The sequence below is a fragment of the Bos indicus x Bos taurus genome, chromosome 14 (genome assembly GCF_003369695.1).
Source record: "Bos indicus x Bos taurus breed Angus x Brahman F1 hybrid chromosome 14, Bos_hybrid_MaternalHap_v2.0, whole genome shotgun sequence".
In the NCBI taxonomy this organism is placed as follows: domain Eukaryota; kingdom Metazoa; phylum Chordata; class Mammalia; order Artiodactyla; family Bovidae; genus Bos; species Bos indicus x Bos taurus.
Window position 1 is genome coordinate 44,789,543 of NC_040089.1, and position 18,577 is coordinate 44,808,119.

General features: G+C 43.3%; 1 protein-coding gene and 1 long non-coding RNA gene across 2 annotated transcripts; one reads left to right on the forward strand and one right to left on the reverse strand.

Annotated features, from left to right (window-relative positions):
- Positions 1 to 2,133: 2,133 nt before the first annotated feature.
- LOC113904300 lies at positions 2,134 to 14,034 on the reverse strand. The gene is made up of 3 exons (XR_003514480.1): positions 12,611 to 14,034; positions 7,263 to 7,399; positions 2,134 to 2,440 (listed from the first exon to the last, which is right to left on the reverse strand). It is a non-coding gene; the product is annotated as an uncharacterized LOC113904300 (long non-coding RNA).
- Positions 12,007 to 18,016, forward strand: FABP5 (fatty acid binding protein 5). The gene is made up of 4 exons (XM_027561256.1): positions 12,007 to 12,179; positions 15,285 to 15,457; positions 15,817 to 15,918; positions 16,598 to 18,016. Exons 1-4 carry the CDS (start codon positions 12,101 to 12,103, stop codon positions 16,649 to 16,651), a joined length of 408 nt encoding a protein of 135 aa, XP_027417057.1. The 5' UTR covers positions 12,007 to 12,100; the 3' UTR covers positions 16,652 to 18,016.
- The last annotated feature ends 561 nt before the right edge of the window (positions 18,017 to 18,577 follow it).

Below are 18,577 nucleotides of genomic sequence, written 5' to 3' on the forward strand. Positions count from 1 at the left end.
CATGGGGTCGCAAAGAGTCGGACACGACTGCGAGACTTCACTTTCACTTTTCACTTTCATGCATTGGAGAAGGAAATGGCAACCCGCTCCAGTGTTCTTGCCTGGAGAATCCCAGGGACGGGGAAGTCTGGTGGGCTGCCGTCTATGGGGTTGCACAGAGTCGGACACGACTGAAGTGACTTAGCAGCTTAGCAGCAAGAGAAATCTGAATGGGCTTACATTGAAGTAGAAGACGTCTATAATTCGTCCAAATTCTAAAATTTTAAGATCCTCCTTTAGTTCTGATTTCTAATCATACATTCCCATTCAGAAATGAAACTATCTGACTTTCAGGGATTTACTGATAACATGTTGGCGTAACTGACGGCTAATGGGACTTCGATCAGGTTTGACTAGAAATTACTGCCAAAATGTGCAAATAAAAATTCAGTGACTTGGGTGTGGGAGCCAGAGATCAAGTTTAACTTCTGAATATGCAAAAATGACTTCAATTTCCTCAGAGTAGAGGCCTTCAGGGTTGGGGATGAGAAAGTCAGTGTGTGAAAGAAATGGAGCCCTGCTCTACAAACGGCGGGGCGGCTGCCACTAGCTCAGGAAAGATGAAAGTGAAAGGGAGCCTGTTGATACATTCTTCACAAGGACCGTGTATGCTGGCAAGTGATAAACAAAAGGTTTACTGAATTCTGAAGCGATTTTTATCTTGTTTCTGGTTATGACTCATATCCCTGTGCATGAGAGCTCAGTTGCTCAGTCATGTCCAACTCTTTGTGACTACGTGGACTGGCCCAACAGGCTCCTCTGTCCTTGGGATCCTCCAGGCAAGAATACTGGAGTGGGTTGCCATTTCTTCCTTCAGGGGATCTTCCTGACCCAGCAATTGAACGGGTACCTCTGGTATCTTCTTGTGCCGGCAGGCGGATTCTTTACCGCTGAGCCACCTAAGAAGCCCAATTTATATCCCTACTTGCTTTCAAAATGAGATATTAGGCAGTTATGATTTTCTGTTCCTAATGGAGCCCAACTTCTGTTTCTGTAAATATATCTCAGAAATGATTATGTCAACCAAAATGCAAAAAATAAAATAAAATGGAAAGATAGACAATATAATAGGGGAAAACCCCCCTGTGTTTTTCATATAGTAAGTGGCATAAAATGACTTTCATGTAGTAAGTAACATTCAAAGGGACACCAGTAAGTGACATTCATTCCTGTTTCCAGAAGCTGGTCCTATTCTAGAATAGGAGACAAGAAAGGAAGTTAGGGTCTATTTTAGTTTAAGGGGCCTGTCTGTTGCAAGACTGGTGTGGGTCTGTGACTTCTCAGAGGATTTGTTATGATAGCTTTGTGTGTTTTCCTTGACTGACTAGAGTTTTTATTACTTTGTATGATATACTGATAATATAGCTGCAGAAGTAATAACATTTTGTATTGTATGATAAATACAATCAAACTTGTCATAACAGAGTCATATTCTTCTTCCAGGAAATACTTATAATTTCTACTGAAAGACAAAGGTATCAGAGGATGTGTGGGAAAATTATTAAGCTTTGCTTCTGAGTCTCTTCTTTCCAAAGAGGATGTCATTGACACAGTAAAGGGAATACAGCAGGATTTTCTGGTCCTTGCCCAGCTTGGCTGGGGTGGTGGAGAATCCCTGTTGTGACTTGCACACTGGCAGATTTTATTATGCAAGTTGTGTATCTCACAATGTTCAGTTCAGTTCAGTCGCTCAGTCATGTCCAACTCTTTGCGACTCCATGAACCGCAGCACGCCAGGCCTCCTTGTCCATTACCAACTGCCGGAGTTCACTCAAACTCATCTCCATCGAGTTGGTGATGCCATCCAGACATCTCATCCTCTGTCGTCCCCTTTTCCTCCTGCCCTCAATCCCTCCCAGCATCAGAGTCTTCTCCAATGAGTCAACTCTTCACATGAGGTGGCCAAAGTATTGGAGTTTCAGCTTCAGCATCATTCCTTCCAATGAACACCCAGGACTGATCTCCTTCAGAATGGACTGGTTGGATCTCCTTGCAGTCCAAGGGACTCTCAAGAGTCTTCTCCAACACCACAGTTCAAAAGCATCAATTCTTCAGCGCTCAGCTTTCTTCACAGTCCAACTCTCACATCCACACATGACCACTGGAAAAAGCATGGCCTTGACTAGACGGACTTTGTTGGAAAGTAGCGTCTCTGCTTTTGAATGTGCTGTGCCAAATGTCAGTTTATTCCAGGGTTCATGGCAACGAACTAATTCTGAAACACAGGGTGACTGGAGTAGTGATGTGGGTTGCTTCATGCTCTCTAACCCAGTATTTCTTAGTCAAGATCTTTCTGATCTTAGTGAATGTTACCTCAGGTGGTTCTGTGGCATTTGGTACATTAGTTTTCAACAGGATGTATCATTCAGTACACTCAGCTCATTCTTGTGAAAGAGATGACCTGTTCAAACAAACACACCAACAAATAAACCATCAAAAATCTAGAGTCAAAAGTAATTAGGACTATATATGCAGTCACCCCCCCATAACCCCCCACCCAGAAGACTCTGTGGTATCTTCTTGGAAAGTTCAATTAATGTTACAAAGATAAAATGAATTTATATGATGTTTTCAGAGGCATTTTTGAGAAGTTTCAGAACTAAGAGAGAAATGTTTTAAGAAATGTTGATAAAATGAAAAAATTATATAAATGCAAGTTCCTTGGTTGATATAAGCTTAGATGACAAACTCTTTGAAAACAAGGACTACATCCTATTCCACATAATTGTTAGGCAGTATAAAAATGCAGGCTGACTTGAATCAAAGGGGTCTGTCACGTGTGGACAGCTGTGTTTGTCTTTCATTTGTGGGTAAGCAGAGCAGTGCACACATGACATACTTGTGTAAGGTCATGTGAGTAGGGAAAGACTGACTATGCCTCACAGCCTTTCTCCTCTGCTGTAAAAAAATCTTCAGGTTTTGCAGTAGATGATTATTAGAGTTCCATGGTAACGTCATACTTGAAATTTAGTCTTTAGAGGTGCCTGGTAGGTGAGAATTACATTTTATTACTCTTCATCCAATATCATTCAATTTGAGTTACTTTGAGTGACAGTATTGTTTATAATTACAACAGGACAACAGCCATCACTCAGACTTGTCCTAAGGCTAACTGGGACATATAGGCAATACATCCTGCATTATGTCAAAAACAGTGTTTAGTTCTGCTAATCTACCAGGGCAGAAGAGGCATTAGGAAACTCAACTTTGTACTGAGGGATTAACAAAGTATTTTGAATCTACAAGATGATGACAAGATCTGAAATTTGTGGCACAAATATTCTTTATCCACTTTCTAAAATAGACCCAAACCAAGATCATGGTTGACCTCAATGGGTAACATCCACTCAGCTCCCAGTTCCTGTAGGAAATCACAGCATCTAGCCAACCCAGAAAACAGGATGTGGTTCACTGGAAATGCAAATTGGCTTCTCATTATTAACAGAGTCATCCATTGCTGTAAAAGGAGGAATTCAGGAACAAAAGAGGCAAGACGACATGGGGATAACACTTGGAGGAATAAAGCAAACATTTCACTACATGCTGCTGAATTTATATCTTTAGTCAGAGCTGAAGTGGGCAGGTGAACAAAAAATGTCCACCGTGTTCACGGGTAGCTGAAGGGAAGTACTTATCCTGCCTCTTGGCTCCTTAAGGTGGGGCACAGAATCCCGTGATGCTGTTTTTGCAGTGCTGCACATGCCTCTAAGGGACGATGGAGTAAGTCTCCCACCACCAAGTTCAGAGGACCAGAGAGAATCCAGGAAGCGCCTTCAGTTGGATTCAGGTAGGTTATTAAATTCTGATGGTTCTTACAAGCTAATTCAGGCAAGGCAAAAGGAAGCAATGGGCCTGACCCATCAGGGTAAAAAGCTCAGGGCAAGTTATTTTGTATGTTGGATTTGAAAAACCATTAATTCCAGTAAAAAGTATCAATAAAGAGAAAGGATCAAATGGTGTTAAAATCTGGAGAGAAAAACACTCAATTGTAGAATAGCATTTGGAAGGTGGGACTGAAAAACGGGATAGTATAATCTGCCAGAAAACAATTTGGCCACTTCCCTGGTAGTTCAGCTGGTAAAGAATCCACCTATAATGCAGGAGACCCTGGTTCGATTCCTGGGTTGGGAAGATCTCCTGGAGAAGAGACAGGCTACCCACTCCAGTATTCTGGAGCTTCCCTGGTGAGTCAGATGGTTAAGAATCCACCTGCAACCCAGGAGATCTGGGTTTGATCCCTGGGTTGGGAAGATCCCCTGGAGGAGGGCATGGCAACTCATCTAGCATTCTTGTCTGGAGAATCCCCATGGACAGAGGAGCCTGGCGGGCTACAGTCCATGGGGTCACAAAGAGTCGGACGCGACTGAGCAACTAAGCACAGCACATAGCACAGTGGGAAAATATTATTTGGAGGTTTTTGTTCTTTGCAAGTTTAAGAGGGCGAAACTGTCTTTTATAAATTTATCTGTGTGTATGTGGCCTGCCAGACCCAGCCTTTGTACATAATATAATGTATGTTAGGAGTGGCAGTATGCTTAGAGGTGGGGTTGCCAGGATAGTTGTCTTGAGGCTGTATTGCCTGGTGCGGTTAGTGTTTTTCCGATAATTTTGTGTTTATTGGGGAGCTCTGCAAGCATTCTGTTGCTCCACTTCAAGATGCCCCTTTGGGTTTTGTGCTTTTAGACACCTCGAACGCTGCCCACATGAGGCATCAGAGGGTTAGCCAAAGTACATATTTCTACAATCTGTTGCTGTGAGCTAATAATGAAATCAATGCCCAATAACACATAATTCTGGAGAGCAGGAAGACCTCTGTAAGTAAGGGAAATGGATTTCTCTCACATTGAGATGAGTCACTATAACCTCTGCCTTGTTTTGAAACTGACAACCGTTTATTATTGTGACACCTGCAATATCTCGTTTTCCCTCTAGCTATCCTCTAGTCCAGTTAATTTAGGAAGCACAGAGTTACCATGAATTATTTAGCAACTGGAAAGTTTTAATGATTAGTTACAGCAGTCACATTGTGTAAGAATCAAATTGCTTTAAGTAAAAGGACAAAGTTCATAAAATCACTCCATTCTTAGAAGTACTTTAATAAGAAATAATCTTATTATCTAATTATCTAAAACAAAACAGAACCACCTTCCATTGAAGGATGCTAGTTATTGCCAGTTCCTTGTTGCTGCTGGATCCACTGAAGGATTTACAACTTAAAGGTCAAAGTGTGCCTTAAGTATTGTGGCTCCCTGACTTTATTCTCATCTGGAAAATTCTGCTGCTGTAGCCTTCAGTCAAGATGCAGCTCCATGCTCTATCTACTTATTAGCATATACTTTTGGAACTGATTTCAAATGGGATTTCTTAGGGAATATCTGGTTTTAAGCTGAGTATTCAAAGCATGTCTAGAGCAAGACAAGCCAGAAAGGGTCAGGGTCAGAAAACTGGCTATAAGATTTAACGAAGAGATTAAAACTATTATCCATCTCCCTTACCCCATGTGAAGCTTCCTATCATGCTTTCCAGTGAACAGAGAGAAACATAGCTTGGCATCTGGTTCCATCACTTAATGGCAAATAGAAGGGGAAAAAGTGGAAACAGTGGCACATTTTACTTTTTTGGGTTTTAAAATCACTGTGGACAGTGACTGCAGTCATGAAATTAAAAGATGCTTGCTCCTTGGAAGAAAAGCTATGATGAACCTAGATAGCACTCTATTAAAAAGCAGAGATATCACTTTGCTGATGAAAGTCCATATAGTTGAAGCTATGGTTTTTCCAGTAGTCATGTACAGATGTGAGAGTTGGATCATAAAGAAGGCTGAATGCCAAAGAATTGATGCTTTTGCATTGTGGTGCTGTGGTGGCTCAGATGATAAAGAATTAGCCTGCAAAGTGGTAGACTTGGGTTCAATCCCAGGGTTGGGAAAGATCCCCTGGAGGAGGGCATGGCAACCCACTTCAGTATTCTTGCCTGGAGAATCCCCGTGGACAGAGGAGCCTGGTGGGCTGCAGTCCATGGGGTTGCAAAGAGTCAGACATGACTGAGCGATTAAGCCCGTGGCTATCACCACTGGAGAAGACTCTTGAGAGTCCCTTGGAATGCAAGGAGATCAAACCAGTCAATCCTAAAGCAAATCTGCCCTGAACATTCACTGAAAGGACTGATGATGAAGCTGAGACTCCAAAACTTCGGCCACCTGATGTGAAGAACTGACTCATTTGAAAAGACCCTGATTCTGGGAAGATTGAAGGCAGGAGGAGAAGGGGACGACAGAGGATGAGATGGTTGGATGGCATCATCAACTCAATGGACATGAGTTTGAGAAAACTCTGGGAGACAGTATAGGACAGGGAAGCATGGCATGTTGCAGTCCATGGGGTTGCAAAGAGTTGGACTTGACTTGGCGACTGAACAACAACAGAATGAGAAAAAAGTCAAAATGTTGAGTGAGATAATTTGGGAGTGAGTTTGTTTGATTTCCCATTTTTTCTATATATTTTTATGGGGATATGGTCAGAAAATACACATGCACTGAAGTGAAAGTCAGCCAGGTGGCCAAGCCTTAGGCAAATTTATACTCATTTTACAGCCTTGCTACTCAAAGCAAGGTCCCTAGACTCCAGTATCGGCATCACCTATGAGTTTGTTAGAAATACATGGTCTTATGTCCTATTCTGGAACTGCTAAATTAGAATCTGTACTGTAAGCAGATCCCTGAGTGATCTGCACACTAAAATTTGAAACGTAACACTTGATAGAGATCACTTGGCTTTTTCTCCTCCTTTTTGGATTAATCTGGGAATACACTTAGAGAAGACTCAATGGTTTGAACACGGATTGCTTTCTGTAACCTGTAGTGATTCATTTAATGTGGTGCTCTCTTTTTCAACCAGCTGTGTGCTTCTAGGTCACCAATGCTTGCTGTCTTAGGAAATGATTACACATTATAACTTACTCTGTGGGAGGCACATTCGTCTATACAAACTGAAACTGGAAACTTGTCTTTAAGCAAAATTATATGATATACATCAAAGGTATCGTGCAATTGTGGAAGTTGACAAGCTACTAACACTTACCAAAGAAAAGCTGCAAGAAATACTTCATTTTACCACTAGGTGGAAATAGAGTAATTTTGAGTATTTTCTTCAGGGCTATCAACTACTGCAACAGTACTTCATAAACTGGAAGAGATCTAAGAAATCAATTAGTCTAATCCTTACCTCCTTAATTCCATAGATGAGAGAACTGAGGTTCAAAGATATTAAAGAAAACTTTATCTGTCTTGTAATTGGTTGTCTTGTAGAGCCACTGGGTAAAGAAATGCTAGAGTAATTCAGGATTCTTCAGCCATTTTCACCTACAAGAATAAATACTATTTTATTATCCTCTAGCATGATGGATGGAGAAGGCAATGGCATCCCACTCCAGTACTCTTGGAAAATCCCATGGACGGAGGAGCCTGGTGGGCTGCAGTCTATGGGGTCGCTAAGAGTTGGACACGACTGAGCGACTTCACTTTCAGTTTTCACTTTGATGCATTGGAGAAGGAAATGGCAACCCACTCCAGTGTTCTTGCCTGAAGAATCCCAGGGACGGGGGAGCCTGGTGGGCTGCCGTCTATGGGGTCTCACAGAGTCGGACACGACTGAAGCCACTTAGCAGTAGCAGCAGCAGCATGATGGAACACATGATGTGACACTGTATTGATTGTCTCTGTGCTGCCACTAAAACTAATGACCAGCATGGCTCCTTCTGCTTTTAAAGATAGGCTGCAACAAAGTTATTGGCACTTCTTCCCTGTGTGTGCTAAGTCGTTTCAGTCGTGTTGTACTCTGTGTGACACTATGGACTGGAGCCCACCAGGAAACTCTGTTTATGGGATTCTCCAGGTAAGAATACTGGAAAGGGTTGTCATGCCCTCCTCCAGGAGATCTTCCTGACCCAGGGATTGAACCCATGTCTCTTATGTCTCCTGCATTGGCAGGTGGGTTCTTTACCACTAGCGCCACCTGGGAAGCCCTGTATCCTAATGTAATTAATCTCAACCAAGTGATAATTCTCTTCCCTTTGTCCAATGAAGAGATACTCAACCACTGTAGACTGAAAAAAAAAATGCACAAACTAAAAGTTGAGAATTATATTTTACTTGGTGAACTTTCTAAGAACTTAAGCCAGGGATACAGCCTCTCAGCTCTGAGGGACTGCTCAGAAGAGATAAGGGAGAAGCCAGGATGTATAGCTTTTGCTGAAAACAACAATAGAACAAACAAAAACCCTATGTAGTCAAATATCAAAAGATAACTGCTACACACAAAAATGGACATCTCACAATAATGATTTTAGTGTTTTTCTTTGTATGGGAAGATGCAAGAGTCTGGGCTCATTGAAATTATTTTTTGATATGCATCTTAACTACCTAGGGACAGGATGCTGTTTTTCCTCCATCCAGAATCTCTTCAGGGCGCACATCAGGACCACTGCTGTATCCTGTTGCTGGCTACAGCAACATCCCTTGTTTTCTGAAATGACAGGTGATAGTCTTTGTCCACAATTCCATAAAGTCATACTAGACTTTACTCAGATTTGTTTTCACAGCATTTTTTTGTTTTTACATTTATATTGGGTTCAAGCTAAGTAGCCTAGAACAGGACTTTAGTTTGAAGGTTAAAGAAATACTTAATGTTTTTCAGAGTTTGTAATCCATTACTGGGCTTCCTTGGTGACTCAGCAGTAAGGCTCAGAGGTTAAAGTGTCTGCCTGCAATGCGGGAGACCTGGGTTTGATCCATGGGTTGGGAAGTTCCCCTGGAGAAGGAAATGGCAACCCACTCCAGTATTCTTGCCTGGAGAATCCCATGGACAGAGGAGCCTGGTGGGCTACAGTCCATGGGGTAGCAAAGAGTTGGGCACAACTGAGCGACCTTACTTACTTACTGGGCTTCCTCGGTGACTCAGCAGTAAAGAGTTCGTCTGCAATGCAGGAGATCCAGGTTCGATCCCTGGGTTGGGAAGATGCCCTGGAGGAGGAAATGGCAACCCACCCCAGTATTCTTGCTGGGAAAATCCCATAGACAGAAGCCTGGAGGGCTATGGTCCATGGGGTTGCAAAGTCAGACACGACTGAAGCATCTGAGCACAAGGCACACAATCCATTACTAGGACTCTTAAGAAAGGAAGGGAATCTGAATTTAGGGGTTGAGGGACTTTAGAAATAACCTGACTTCAATCTCTCTCCATGTCTATAATACAGTTGAGAGGCATCAGAGAACAAGGGATTAAATGCATTGCTCAGAGTAGCAGAGCCATCACCATGCCCTTTGGCTCTGTCCCATGGGAGACACTAACAGGTATTTTGATCTGTATCTTTGTTTTGTCGATGTGTTTTAACCACAAAAGGATTATTTCCATTTGTTGACCGAAAAAAATGCACAAGCTAAAAGCTGAACGTGTGTGCGCTCAGTGGCTCAGTCGTGTCCGACTCTCTGAGATCCCATAGACTATAGGCAAAGTTGAGAAGTATGTTTTATTCGGTGGAATTCCTGAGGACTTAAGCCTGGAAGATGACCTCTCAGATAGCTCTGAGGATTTGTTGCAAAGAGGTAAGGGAATAGCCAGGATATATAGGAGCTTTTGCAACTAAAACCAGATAGTCAGAACATCAAAAGATTAGTGTTAAAGAAAACCAGGTATCTCCACTTAATGATTTCAGTGCTTTGCTTTCTTATGTATGGGAAGAGGCAAGAATCTGCTCATACTTGGGCAGTCTCTCCATCTGACTCTTTGTGACCCCATGCACTGTACCCTGCCAGGCTCCTATGTCCATGGGATTTCCCATGCAAGAATACTGGAGTGGGTTGCCATTTCCTCCTCCAGGGGATCTTCCCGCCCTAAGGACTGCATGCACAACTCCTTCATTGGCACACGGATTCTTTAGCACTGAGGCACCAGGAGAGCTGCAAGAATCTGGGCTCACTGAGATCACTCCTTTGATGTGCTTCTTACCTATCTAGGGGCAGGATCCTGCTTTTCTCCAACCCGGAATCCCCTCATGGTGCAGAGTTAGGGCAGTGCTTCGGCTGAGGCCTGCAACATCCTTTGCTTACTGACTTGGCAGGCCACATTTTTTCATCCACACACTCATCACATCAAAAGTGTGTTTAAAAGTTAAATTTTGGATAATGCTTCTGGTATAAAAATGATTTCTTGTACCTAAGTATTTAGTATCAAGGTGTCGTTTTCCTTTTGACATTTCTATCGAGTGGTTGATTATGATAATCTAAAAACTAGTATTCCAGTACTGAGTCCTGGTTATTATCATATTCAATACAAAAATGGAAAAACATGTTGACCTAGCACATTAAGAAGGCAAATCCAAGCACACAGGGGCTGCTTCTCTGGAAGGTAGGGGCAGTGGGCCATGCCAAGTGTCCAGAAGCCAGCACTTGGTCTGCTGGGCAAATGATGTGCTCAGCTGCCCTCAGAACAGGGACATTTTCTGGGAGCAGTTGAGCCTCAAGTATGGGACATGCCAGCCCTTAGTGGCACAACTATGTGACCTGAGTCACTCAGTATTAAAATGGTGCCACTGGGGAAACTGGGGTAACCCTAGGATTAGGATAAGAATACATTGCAGGTGAGTAAAGGTCCTGAGGCATTCCTCAGGACATTTCCTGAGGAGATTTCCTCAGGAAAAGACAAGCTCAGATTTCAGTTCGTTAGGGAAGGAGCAAGAAGAACCAGTGTCTTGGAATAATTCAGGGGACTGTATGTAGCCTCTACTCTTAATCCCATGAAGAGGAGGGTGAGCTTGAGGCAGCCAGGTGTGGTTCTATTTCACAAAGTCTAGAATGGGAGGAACCTGGACACGAATTCTGGTTCTTCCACCCTGCAAACTTTCCCTGCCTCATTTCTCTTTCAGAAAATTGGGATAATATCCTTGAGTAAAAATGCAGTGGGCATCAGCATTAACAGATATAAAGGGGCCAGGAAGTACAGCATGTAGCAAGAAGGCATTCAATAAATGGAGCTTATCGCCACCAAGGTGGCTACCCTCTCTGTGTGGCAATTTCCACATCTCACTCCGACTCACTCCCACAGCAACCCAGGAGCACAAAGAGCCTGTGACAGGCTCTCTTTGAAAAGTAGAACGTTCTACTTACAAGTAAATACAGGGTAGTATTAAGATTAAAGGAGAAGAGGAGAACCACTGGAGTCTAAAGACTTGGGAGCCTGAGGAGAAATTGTTCAGGGCTCCGCTCAGCTGAAAATATACATAATAAAACATACTTGAATGAGAACATTTAATAGCAATGGCAGTCACTTAAACTGATAACCTTCTACAGAGTCTAAGTTTGGAAACCGAACTGCCTGGGACATCTCCCTGCACCCAGGACCTTCTGATAAGATAGCCTAACTCAACTCAGGTTAGAGGCCCTCCGAGGCCCTAGCTGGGCCGGGAGTGGCCTGAGGGTGGGAACAGGTTATTGCAGGAGGGTGTTTCCCCCCCACCCTCGCCCCAGCAGTGATTAAAGAGGCGAAGAAGTTTATCGATCAGTCAATTAAACTACTGATCGATTCCTGGGATCATCAATTCATGGGAACCGAACGAAGGCTAATCGATACTTTGAGGGTGTCACGAATGGGAAGAGGGGCTGCGGCTTGGCATGGGATCAACGGGCCCGAGAGAGCCGGGGCGGGTCCGCCCGTAGCCCCTCTGGCTTCCTGGGCGTGCGGAGGCGCGGGAAGGGCAGGGGCTGGCGTCCGTGGTGGCATGGGGCGCGTCGAACTAGGACTAGTCCCAGCTCGCAGGAACAGCCCGCGGAGCCCCAGCGGCCGCGGCAGGTGGAGCAGTTTAGCTTTTTTGGACCCCAGGAGCCAGGCCCAGGGGCGCCGGGGGCGGGGCGGGCAGGCGAGGCGCGCTTCTCATTGGCCGCCGGGCACCGCCCGCGCAAGCGCTCGGTCTTTATAAAGCCGCGCGCGTGGCTAGCCAACCGCACGCCTGATTCCCGGCGCCCTACCTTCCGCAGCTCACCTGTCACGCCTGTCCGCTCGGACCCACCATGGCCACCGTTCAGCAGCTGGTAGGAAGATGGCGCTTAGTGGAGAGCAAAGGATTTGACGAATACATGAAGGAAGTAGGTAAGGTTCCCCGCCATGCGGCACTGCAACGTGGCACGTGTGTGGGGCTGTCTGTCCGTAGGCCCACTTCGGCATGCTAGGCTGAAAGGCTGGGCGTGCGTGGCCGCCCACCCCCGAGCCTGTTATCCTCCACCTCCGACCCTCATCGCAGGCGAGCATCGGAGAGCGCCTCGCGCCCGCCCCGGATTCCCCGGACCATCGGCCTCGATCAGTCCCTCTCTCTGCTGCTTTCCCCGGGCCCACGCGACCCCTGCTTTCCTGCCCTTTAGCGCGCTCACCCCTCTCCCACCCCAAGCTTCTTTTCTTTCGCCCCCTGCAGGCGGCCCTCTTAACTTTACCGAATTTTCTTGCCCCACCACTCGTCCGCTTTTCTGCCATTGCCCTCCCTCGCATTCGCCCGGTCGTGGCCGCACCTACTTGCCCTGACCCACCTTGCCGCATCTTTTGTTCCCAGGTGGCGCGCAGGGTCCCCTCCCTCTTCTACACCCGGACTCGGTTTCCAGCCGAAATCCGGGCTACCGCTTCAGCTTCCATTCCGCTCTCGGTTGCATCTCCCCCACCCCTAGAGCCCCCGCCCGCCTTCGCCGTGTGCGTCGGGCCATTTTGGGTTGGCCGGGCTCCCCCGGTGGAGCATCAGGGCATCTTCCTCTCCACGCCCCGGAGCGGGGCTCAGAGGCGTGGCGCTGGCGACAGTGACCTGTTGGCACTGCTTGACTCGGCGCTGCGGTGGCCAGGTGGCGTGTGGGAGGAGCGCGGTGAGGTCGACTGTACCCGGGGTGGCAGTGCCCTGCAACCTGCTCCATCTAGAGGGTGGAGGGCAGAGAGGCTTAGCCGGGAAACCGCAGTCAGAAACTACCGGTCTTTCAGCTGCTTTCCAACTGCATCCAAGATGGGCGTGGCCTTACCCAAGACACTTGATTTTTTTTTTTTTTTAAATTTTTGCAGCGTTGTGTTGATTTCTGCCACACAGCAAGGGGAACCAGCCATGATTATGCATGTATCCGCTCCCTTCCAAGCCTCCCTCCCTTCCCCCCACCCCATTCCTCCAGGTCATCGCAGAGCACCTGACTGGGCTCCCAGTTCTACACAACAACTTCTCGCCAGTTATCCGTCTTACAGCTGATAGTGTGTGTGTGTTGATGCTACCTTCTGCATTCCTCCCTCTCTGTCCTCCCTCACTGTGTCAATAAGTCCATTCTCTATATCTGCAGTTCTATTTCTTCCCTGCAGATAGGTTCATCAGTATCATTTTTCTAGATTCCATATATATGCCTTAATACCTAGCAACTCCACTACTGGGTATATGCCCTGAGAAAACCAAAATTGTAAAAGATGCATGTACCCCAATGTTCATACCATCACTCTTGAGGATAGTTCTAGTGACCTAGATGACCTAGATGAACCTAGAGCCTGTTCTACAGAGTGAAGCACTTCTTAAAAGCCTTCCAAGGGAGGATTTGTCTCTGTAGGGAAATTCAAGTTCTCTTGCTCAAAATGGTGTTGGATTTTCTGTTGTCTTTTTCGTAAGCCAGTGATAATGATAAAGAGTGCTGATTGTGACATTGGGTAGATTGGCAAAGATGAACCTTTGTCACAGGCCCCTAGGAAGTGAAGCATAGCAAAAATCCTGTCTGACACAACTGCTGTTTTAGAAGCTAGCCTCCCGCAGATAGTAACTTTCTGTTACCAAATGTTAAGTGAGTGAAGAAGTCATTACAAAGACCTAGACCCCGAAGTACCCTGAAGTACTTTAAAAACACACCTTCTAGCCGATGGCTGGTTAAGTCTGGCTCTGGTGAATCTTAAGTGTGTTTATGATCCTGTGAATAAAACAAGGCAGTATTTTTTTTTTCCCCTCCCCTCTATACCTTGATCAAAGTGACTCTGGACAAAAAGCAACTAACTGCACTCACAAAGGAGAAATACATATGTGTGTGTTCACCTGAGTGAGAACCACAGTAGGTGGTCTCTCTGCCCATTGAAACCAAACATGTTTATCAGATGGCTTGTTTCCAGAGTTCTGGAGTCAGGAAGGTTGTCAAGGTACAGTTCATTAGAGAGCAGTCAAGGTGTGGAAAGAGCAGAGCCCTTTCTTTATTTGTCCAAAGTGAGAAAATAATGACTCAACTAATGAAACAAAGCACCAGTGCCTAGCTGGTGAAAGAGAAGGCTCCGTGGGGACATGTCAAGCTGGGCTGACATCATCAAGTCGGTTACTCTGCTTAGGCTGTAGTCGCCATATCCATGAAACTGAGATTTGGCCTAGAACCAAGTTTCCTACTAAATGTTAATATTAGGGGGAAATACATAGATTATAAAATAAATGTATTAATAGAGTAATCTGAGTTACAGAGTTCTGAAATACTCTTTCTGAGGGTAAGATTTTTCCTGTTTGTTAGCATCATGTTTGTGCGGTTAACTCTTAAACTGCAATTTGAATATCTCAGGATTGATACTGATTTTGTGTAGTCTACTAATCAAATATTTATCAGGGACCTGTGTGCTAGACTGTGTGCTCGACTGCTGTGTCATATAATACAGTGGTTGGCATAACTGAGGAAATTATAGAAGTCAGGCTATCTTCCTTAAGTTTCTGAGGGCCAACATGGCACAGTGTCTTAAAGCTGAGATTTAGAGCCAGGCTGCCTGCGTTGTTGGTTCTCAGCACCTCCCTGCTTAGCTGGATGAGCTTGAGTAAGTTACATCAAAGCCTCACTTACTCATCTGTCAGATGGAGACTATCTACCTCTCACAAGGTCCTTGCCAGGCTTCCATGAATAGTATAGTATACTGTCAAGTACTAGCACTTGGTAAGTGCTGGATATGTGTATGTTCACAGTTGTTATTGATGACTGCTGCTGTTAAGTAGCTTCAGTCCTGTCCGACTCTGTGCGACCCCATAGACAGCAGCCCACCAGGCTCCCCCGTCCCTGGGATTCTCCAGGCAAGAGTACTGGAGTGGGTTGCCATTGTCTTCCCTTCCCCATTGATGACTGAATAGTTGAAAATATGCACAGCATGGTGATTGCAATTGAATTACTCCTTTTATTATGTAAACAGGAAATTTGGTCTTCCGGGTATCTAACATGGTATAACTTTCTACAGGAGTGGGGATGGCTCTGCGAAAAGTGGGTGCGATGGCCAAACCAGACTGTATCATCACTTCTGATGGCAAAAACCTCAGCATAAAGACTGAGAGCACTTTGAAAACAACACAGTTTTCCTGTAAACTGGGAGAGAAGTTTGAAGAGACCACAGCTGATGGCAGAAAGACTCAGGTTAATTATAATTTATAATATCACAGAAGCTTGCAGAATGATTAACTCTATTAATAACATTCTTACTGCTTCCAGGCCAAAACTTAATGAAAAAGTCTCAAGTTGTTTTATGAATTGAGTTTTGACAAATTAATGAAAACACCGATTTAACAACTTAATCTGTTTTGTAAAAATAGTTTTAAGGGACATCTAGATTAAAAAGCACAAACTACATTATGAATGAAATTAGTATGGGTTAATGAGGTGAAGTAGACTCAGAAAGGAAAAGATAAAAAAATGTTGATTAAGGAGGTTATAAGTCACAGAAACTCTTTTTCATTGTGCCCTGGAAGATTAAAAAGGATACTTTATTTTGGCAGACTGTCTGCAACTTTACAGATGGCGCATTGGTTCAACATCAGGAATGGGATGGAAAGGAAAGCACAATAACAAGAAAACTGGAAGATGGGAAATTAGTGGTGGTAAGTGACATCATATATCTTATATGAATTCATAGTTCACATAAGTGTTCTAGATCACTGATCATGAACAGGAGAACTAGGTTGGAGGAAAAAAAAGTGCCAGATAACAAGATAAATACAAGAATACTTAATAACTAAAGAAAGCCCTTTGTGGAGCTAGAGAAGATGATATAGCAGGAGCTGGGTCTAGTCCGTGTTCTGCTGCTCTGTTTACAGTGCAGGCACACCTCAGAGATACTGTAGGTTTGATTCCAGACCACTACAAGAAGTGGAACATTGCGGTAAAGGGAGTCACACAGAGACAGGAAGTGAGCAAATGCTGTTGGAAAAAATGCTCCATAGACTTACTCAGTGCAGGGTTGCCACAAACCTTCAGTTTGTGAAAAATGACTATATAATCTTGAGCATACATTTTTCTGTTTCTTTAAAATGAGGAATAGTATTTGCTAAAACTAAATGAATAGATATTGCCAATCAGTAGTTTTCAGTAAAGCGTATACACCTCATAAATAAATAACAGGCTCTAGCTTTTCAAACCCAGGAATCCTAAAGTGCATTTTCTCCATCTGTGAAGCAGATTTCAATGTTTTGTAGGATTGTGATCCTAGCATTCAACTACCACCATTACTCTGTGATATAAGACTAACTTGCCTCTTTTTAATGACATTCTGTCTCCTAGGTATGCGTCATGAACAACGTTACCTGTACTCGGGTCTATGAAAAAGTAGAGTAAAAATTCCCTCATCATTTTGCACAGAAATTAGCTGCGAGGATGAACAAGCTCAGTTCAATGAGCAAATCTCCATACTACTGGTTTTTTTTTTCATTATTGCGTTCAATTATCTTTATCACAAACAAACTATTTCAAAGTGTTGGTTTAATTAGGGTCATCTCTTTGGTTAGTAAATAAATCTGTTTGTGCTACACCAGTGTTGCATGCTTTTTTAAACTTTAGAGGAATTTAGTGATGAGTTTTAACATTTACAAATGGACTAAATGGGATAGCCTTGAAGATACCATATTGAGATTATATTTACTAATTTATATATAGAACTACTTTTGTGGCCAATAAGCTACCAATCATTAATCTTGTTTTGAACTTTATATCAACTTAAGAATCTTAAATTTGTGGCAGAGACTGTTCTTATTGAAAAACAGCTACATAAACTTTATAATTTAAATATAAGAATAAAGATTAAATCACCATCATTGGCTAGTAATCATACTTTCAATAGTGTGTTTATAACTACTGCTCAGGAATTCTGTAGCCAGAAATTAGTTTAATAAACTTTCTGAGGACCTACCAGGTGCCAGACTGTCTTCCAGAGGTTGAGTTATATCTGAACACAGGGACAAATCATTGCACTTACTGTGACAAACACTCAGCTTTGAGAGCATGCAATTTTCTCTTGTTTTATTAACAGAAGTAATTAAAAAAGCAATTCAACTCTGAAATACTTGTGTGTATATATAAAGAATAACTAGAATTCTAGTGACTTCTGTCCTGTTTCTCAACCCAAATAGCAAATATCAACAGTTCACATTTGGAAAGTTTCTGTAGGCACTGGGCTAAAACTATGTACGTGATCCTCGTGGCAATCCTTGGGGAGCTAGTACCATTATTTCTTCCGCAAGTAAGAACACAGGTTTTTGACTAGCTAACTTGTTCAAGGACACAGGAAGTTGTAGAGATGGAATGGGAACCTACAACTCGTTGAGCCCACTCACAACTGATCATTCTACAACTCTGGCATGTCTCAGCTTATATGAAGATCCTAAGTTAAATTTCATAAATGTAATACTTGAGACTTTTATGAAACCACCCTCTATACATTGAAATGTTAACTTGTAAGAATCTTAATTACTGAACGTTAGTAGTCAATGAAAGAGTTGGATTCATTGATGCTGTAGCCCTGTGCTGTAGCCCCACGTGGCTGCTGAGCACCGGGTAAGTAAAATACACATAAAATTTAAAGAACTTGATACCAAAAAAATGAAAATGCCTCTGATTTTTATATTGATTATATATGGAAATAACATTTTTGGATATAGTTGGTTACTTAAATATTGTATATTAATAAAATTAATTTTACCTGTTTCTTGCTTTTTTTAATGTGGCTGGGGAACATTTAAACGTTGCATGTGCTGAAAAAAAACTTGCAGTTTTGTTTTTTTTTTGATCCATATTTTTGGATGAACAGTGCTGCTCTAGACTTCCTTTTCTATTTGAATTTACATCTTGCTTATTTAAGTCTCTATATTGGACTTCCTCTTTCATCCCCTTTTTCCACTTCTAATAATAGTGTACATTTATATGACTTCCTGAGCCAAACGCTGAGCCAAGTACTATAAAGAGTTCCATAATTCTCAGAACCACCCTAGATGATGTATGTTAATAATTGTTTTCTGCATTATTTGGACAAGAAAATGAAGTCTCAGGATCTGGGAAATGATCCCAAGCCATACAGCAAGTTGAAATCAGAACAGATTGTACACGAGTTTATCTGACTAAGACCAGCACCATGTTCTAATGTCTATATTGCTTCACTTTATGGAATGTGGAGTATTGCTAAAGGGAGGGCAGACTCACGCTTTTCCCATGGAGAAGCTGTTGACATTTTGAATGAGAGAACTTGTCTTCATTGTGCTGGACTGTGAC

What these genes read in the sequence shown, in the direction of transcription:
- FABP5 (XM_027561256.1), top strand. Translation starts at nt 12,101, where the DNA reads ATGGCCACCGTTCAGCAGCTGGTAGGAAGATGGCGCTTAGTGGAGAGC. An exon ending in CGAATACATGAAGGAAGTAG is followed by an intron (nt 12,180 to 15,284) that starts GTAAGGTTCCCC and finishes AACTTTCTACAG; the next exon opens with GAGTGGGGATGGCTCTGCGA. An exon ending in CTGATGGCAGAAAGACTCAG is followed by an intron (nt 15,458 to 15,816) that starts GTTAATTATAAT and finishes TTATTTTGGCAG; the next exon opens with ACTGTCTGCAACTTTACAGA.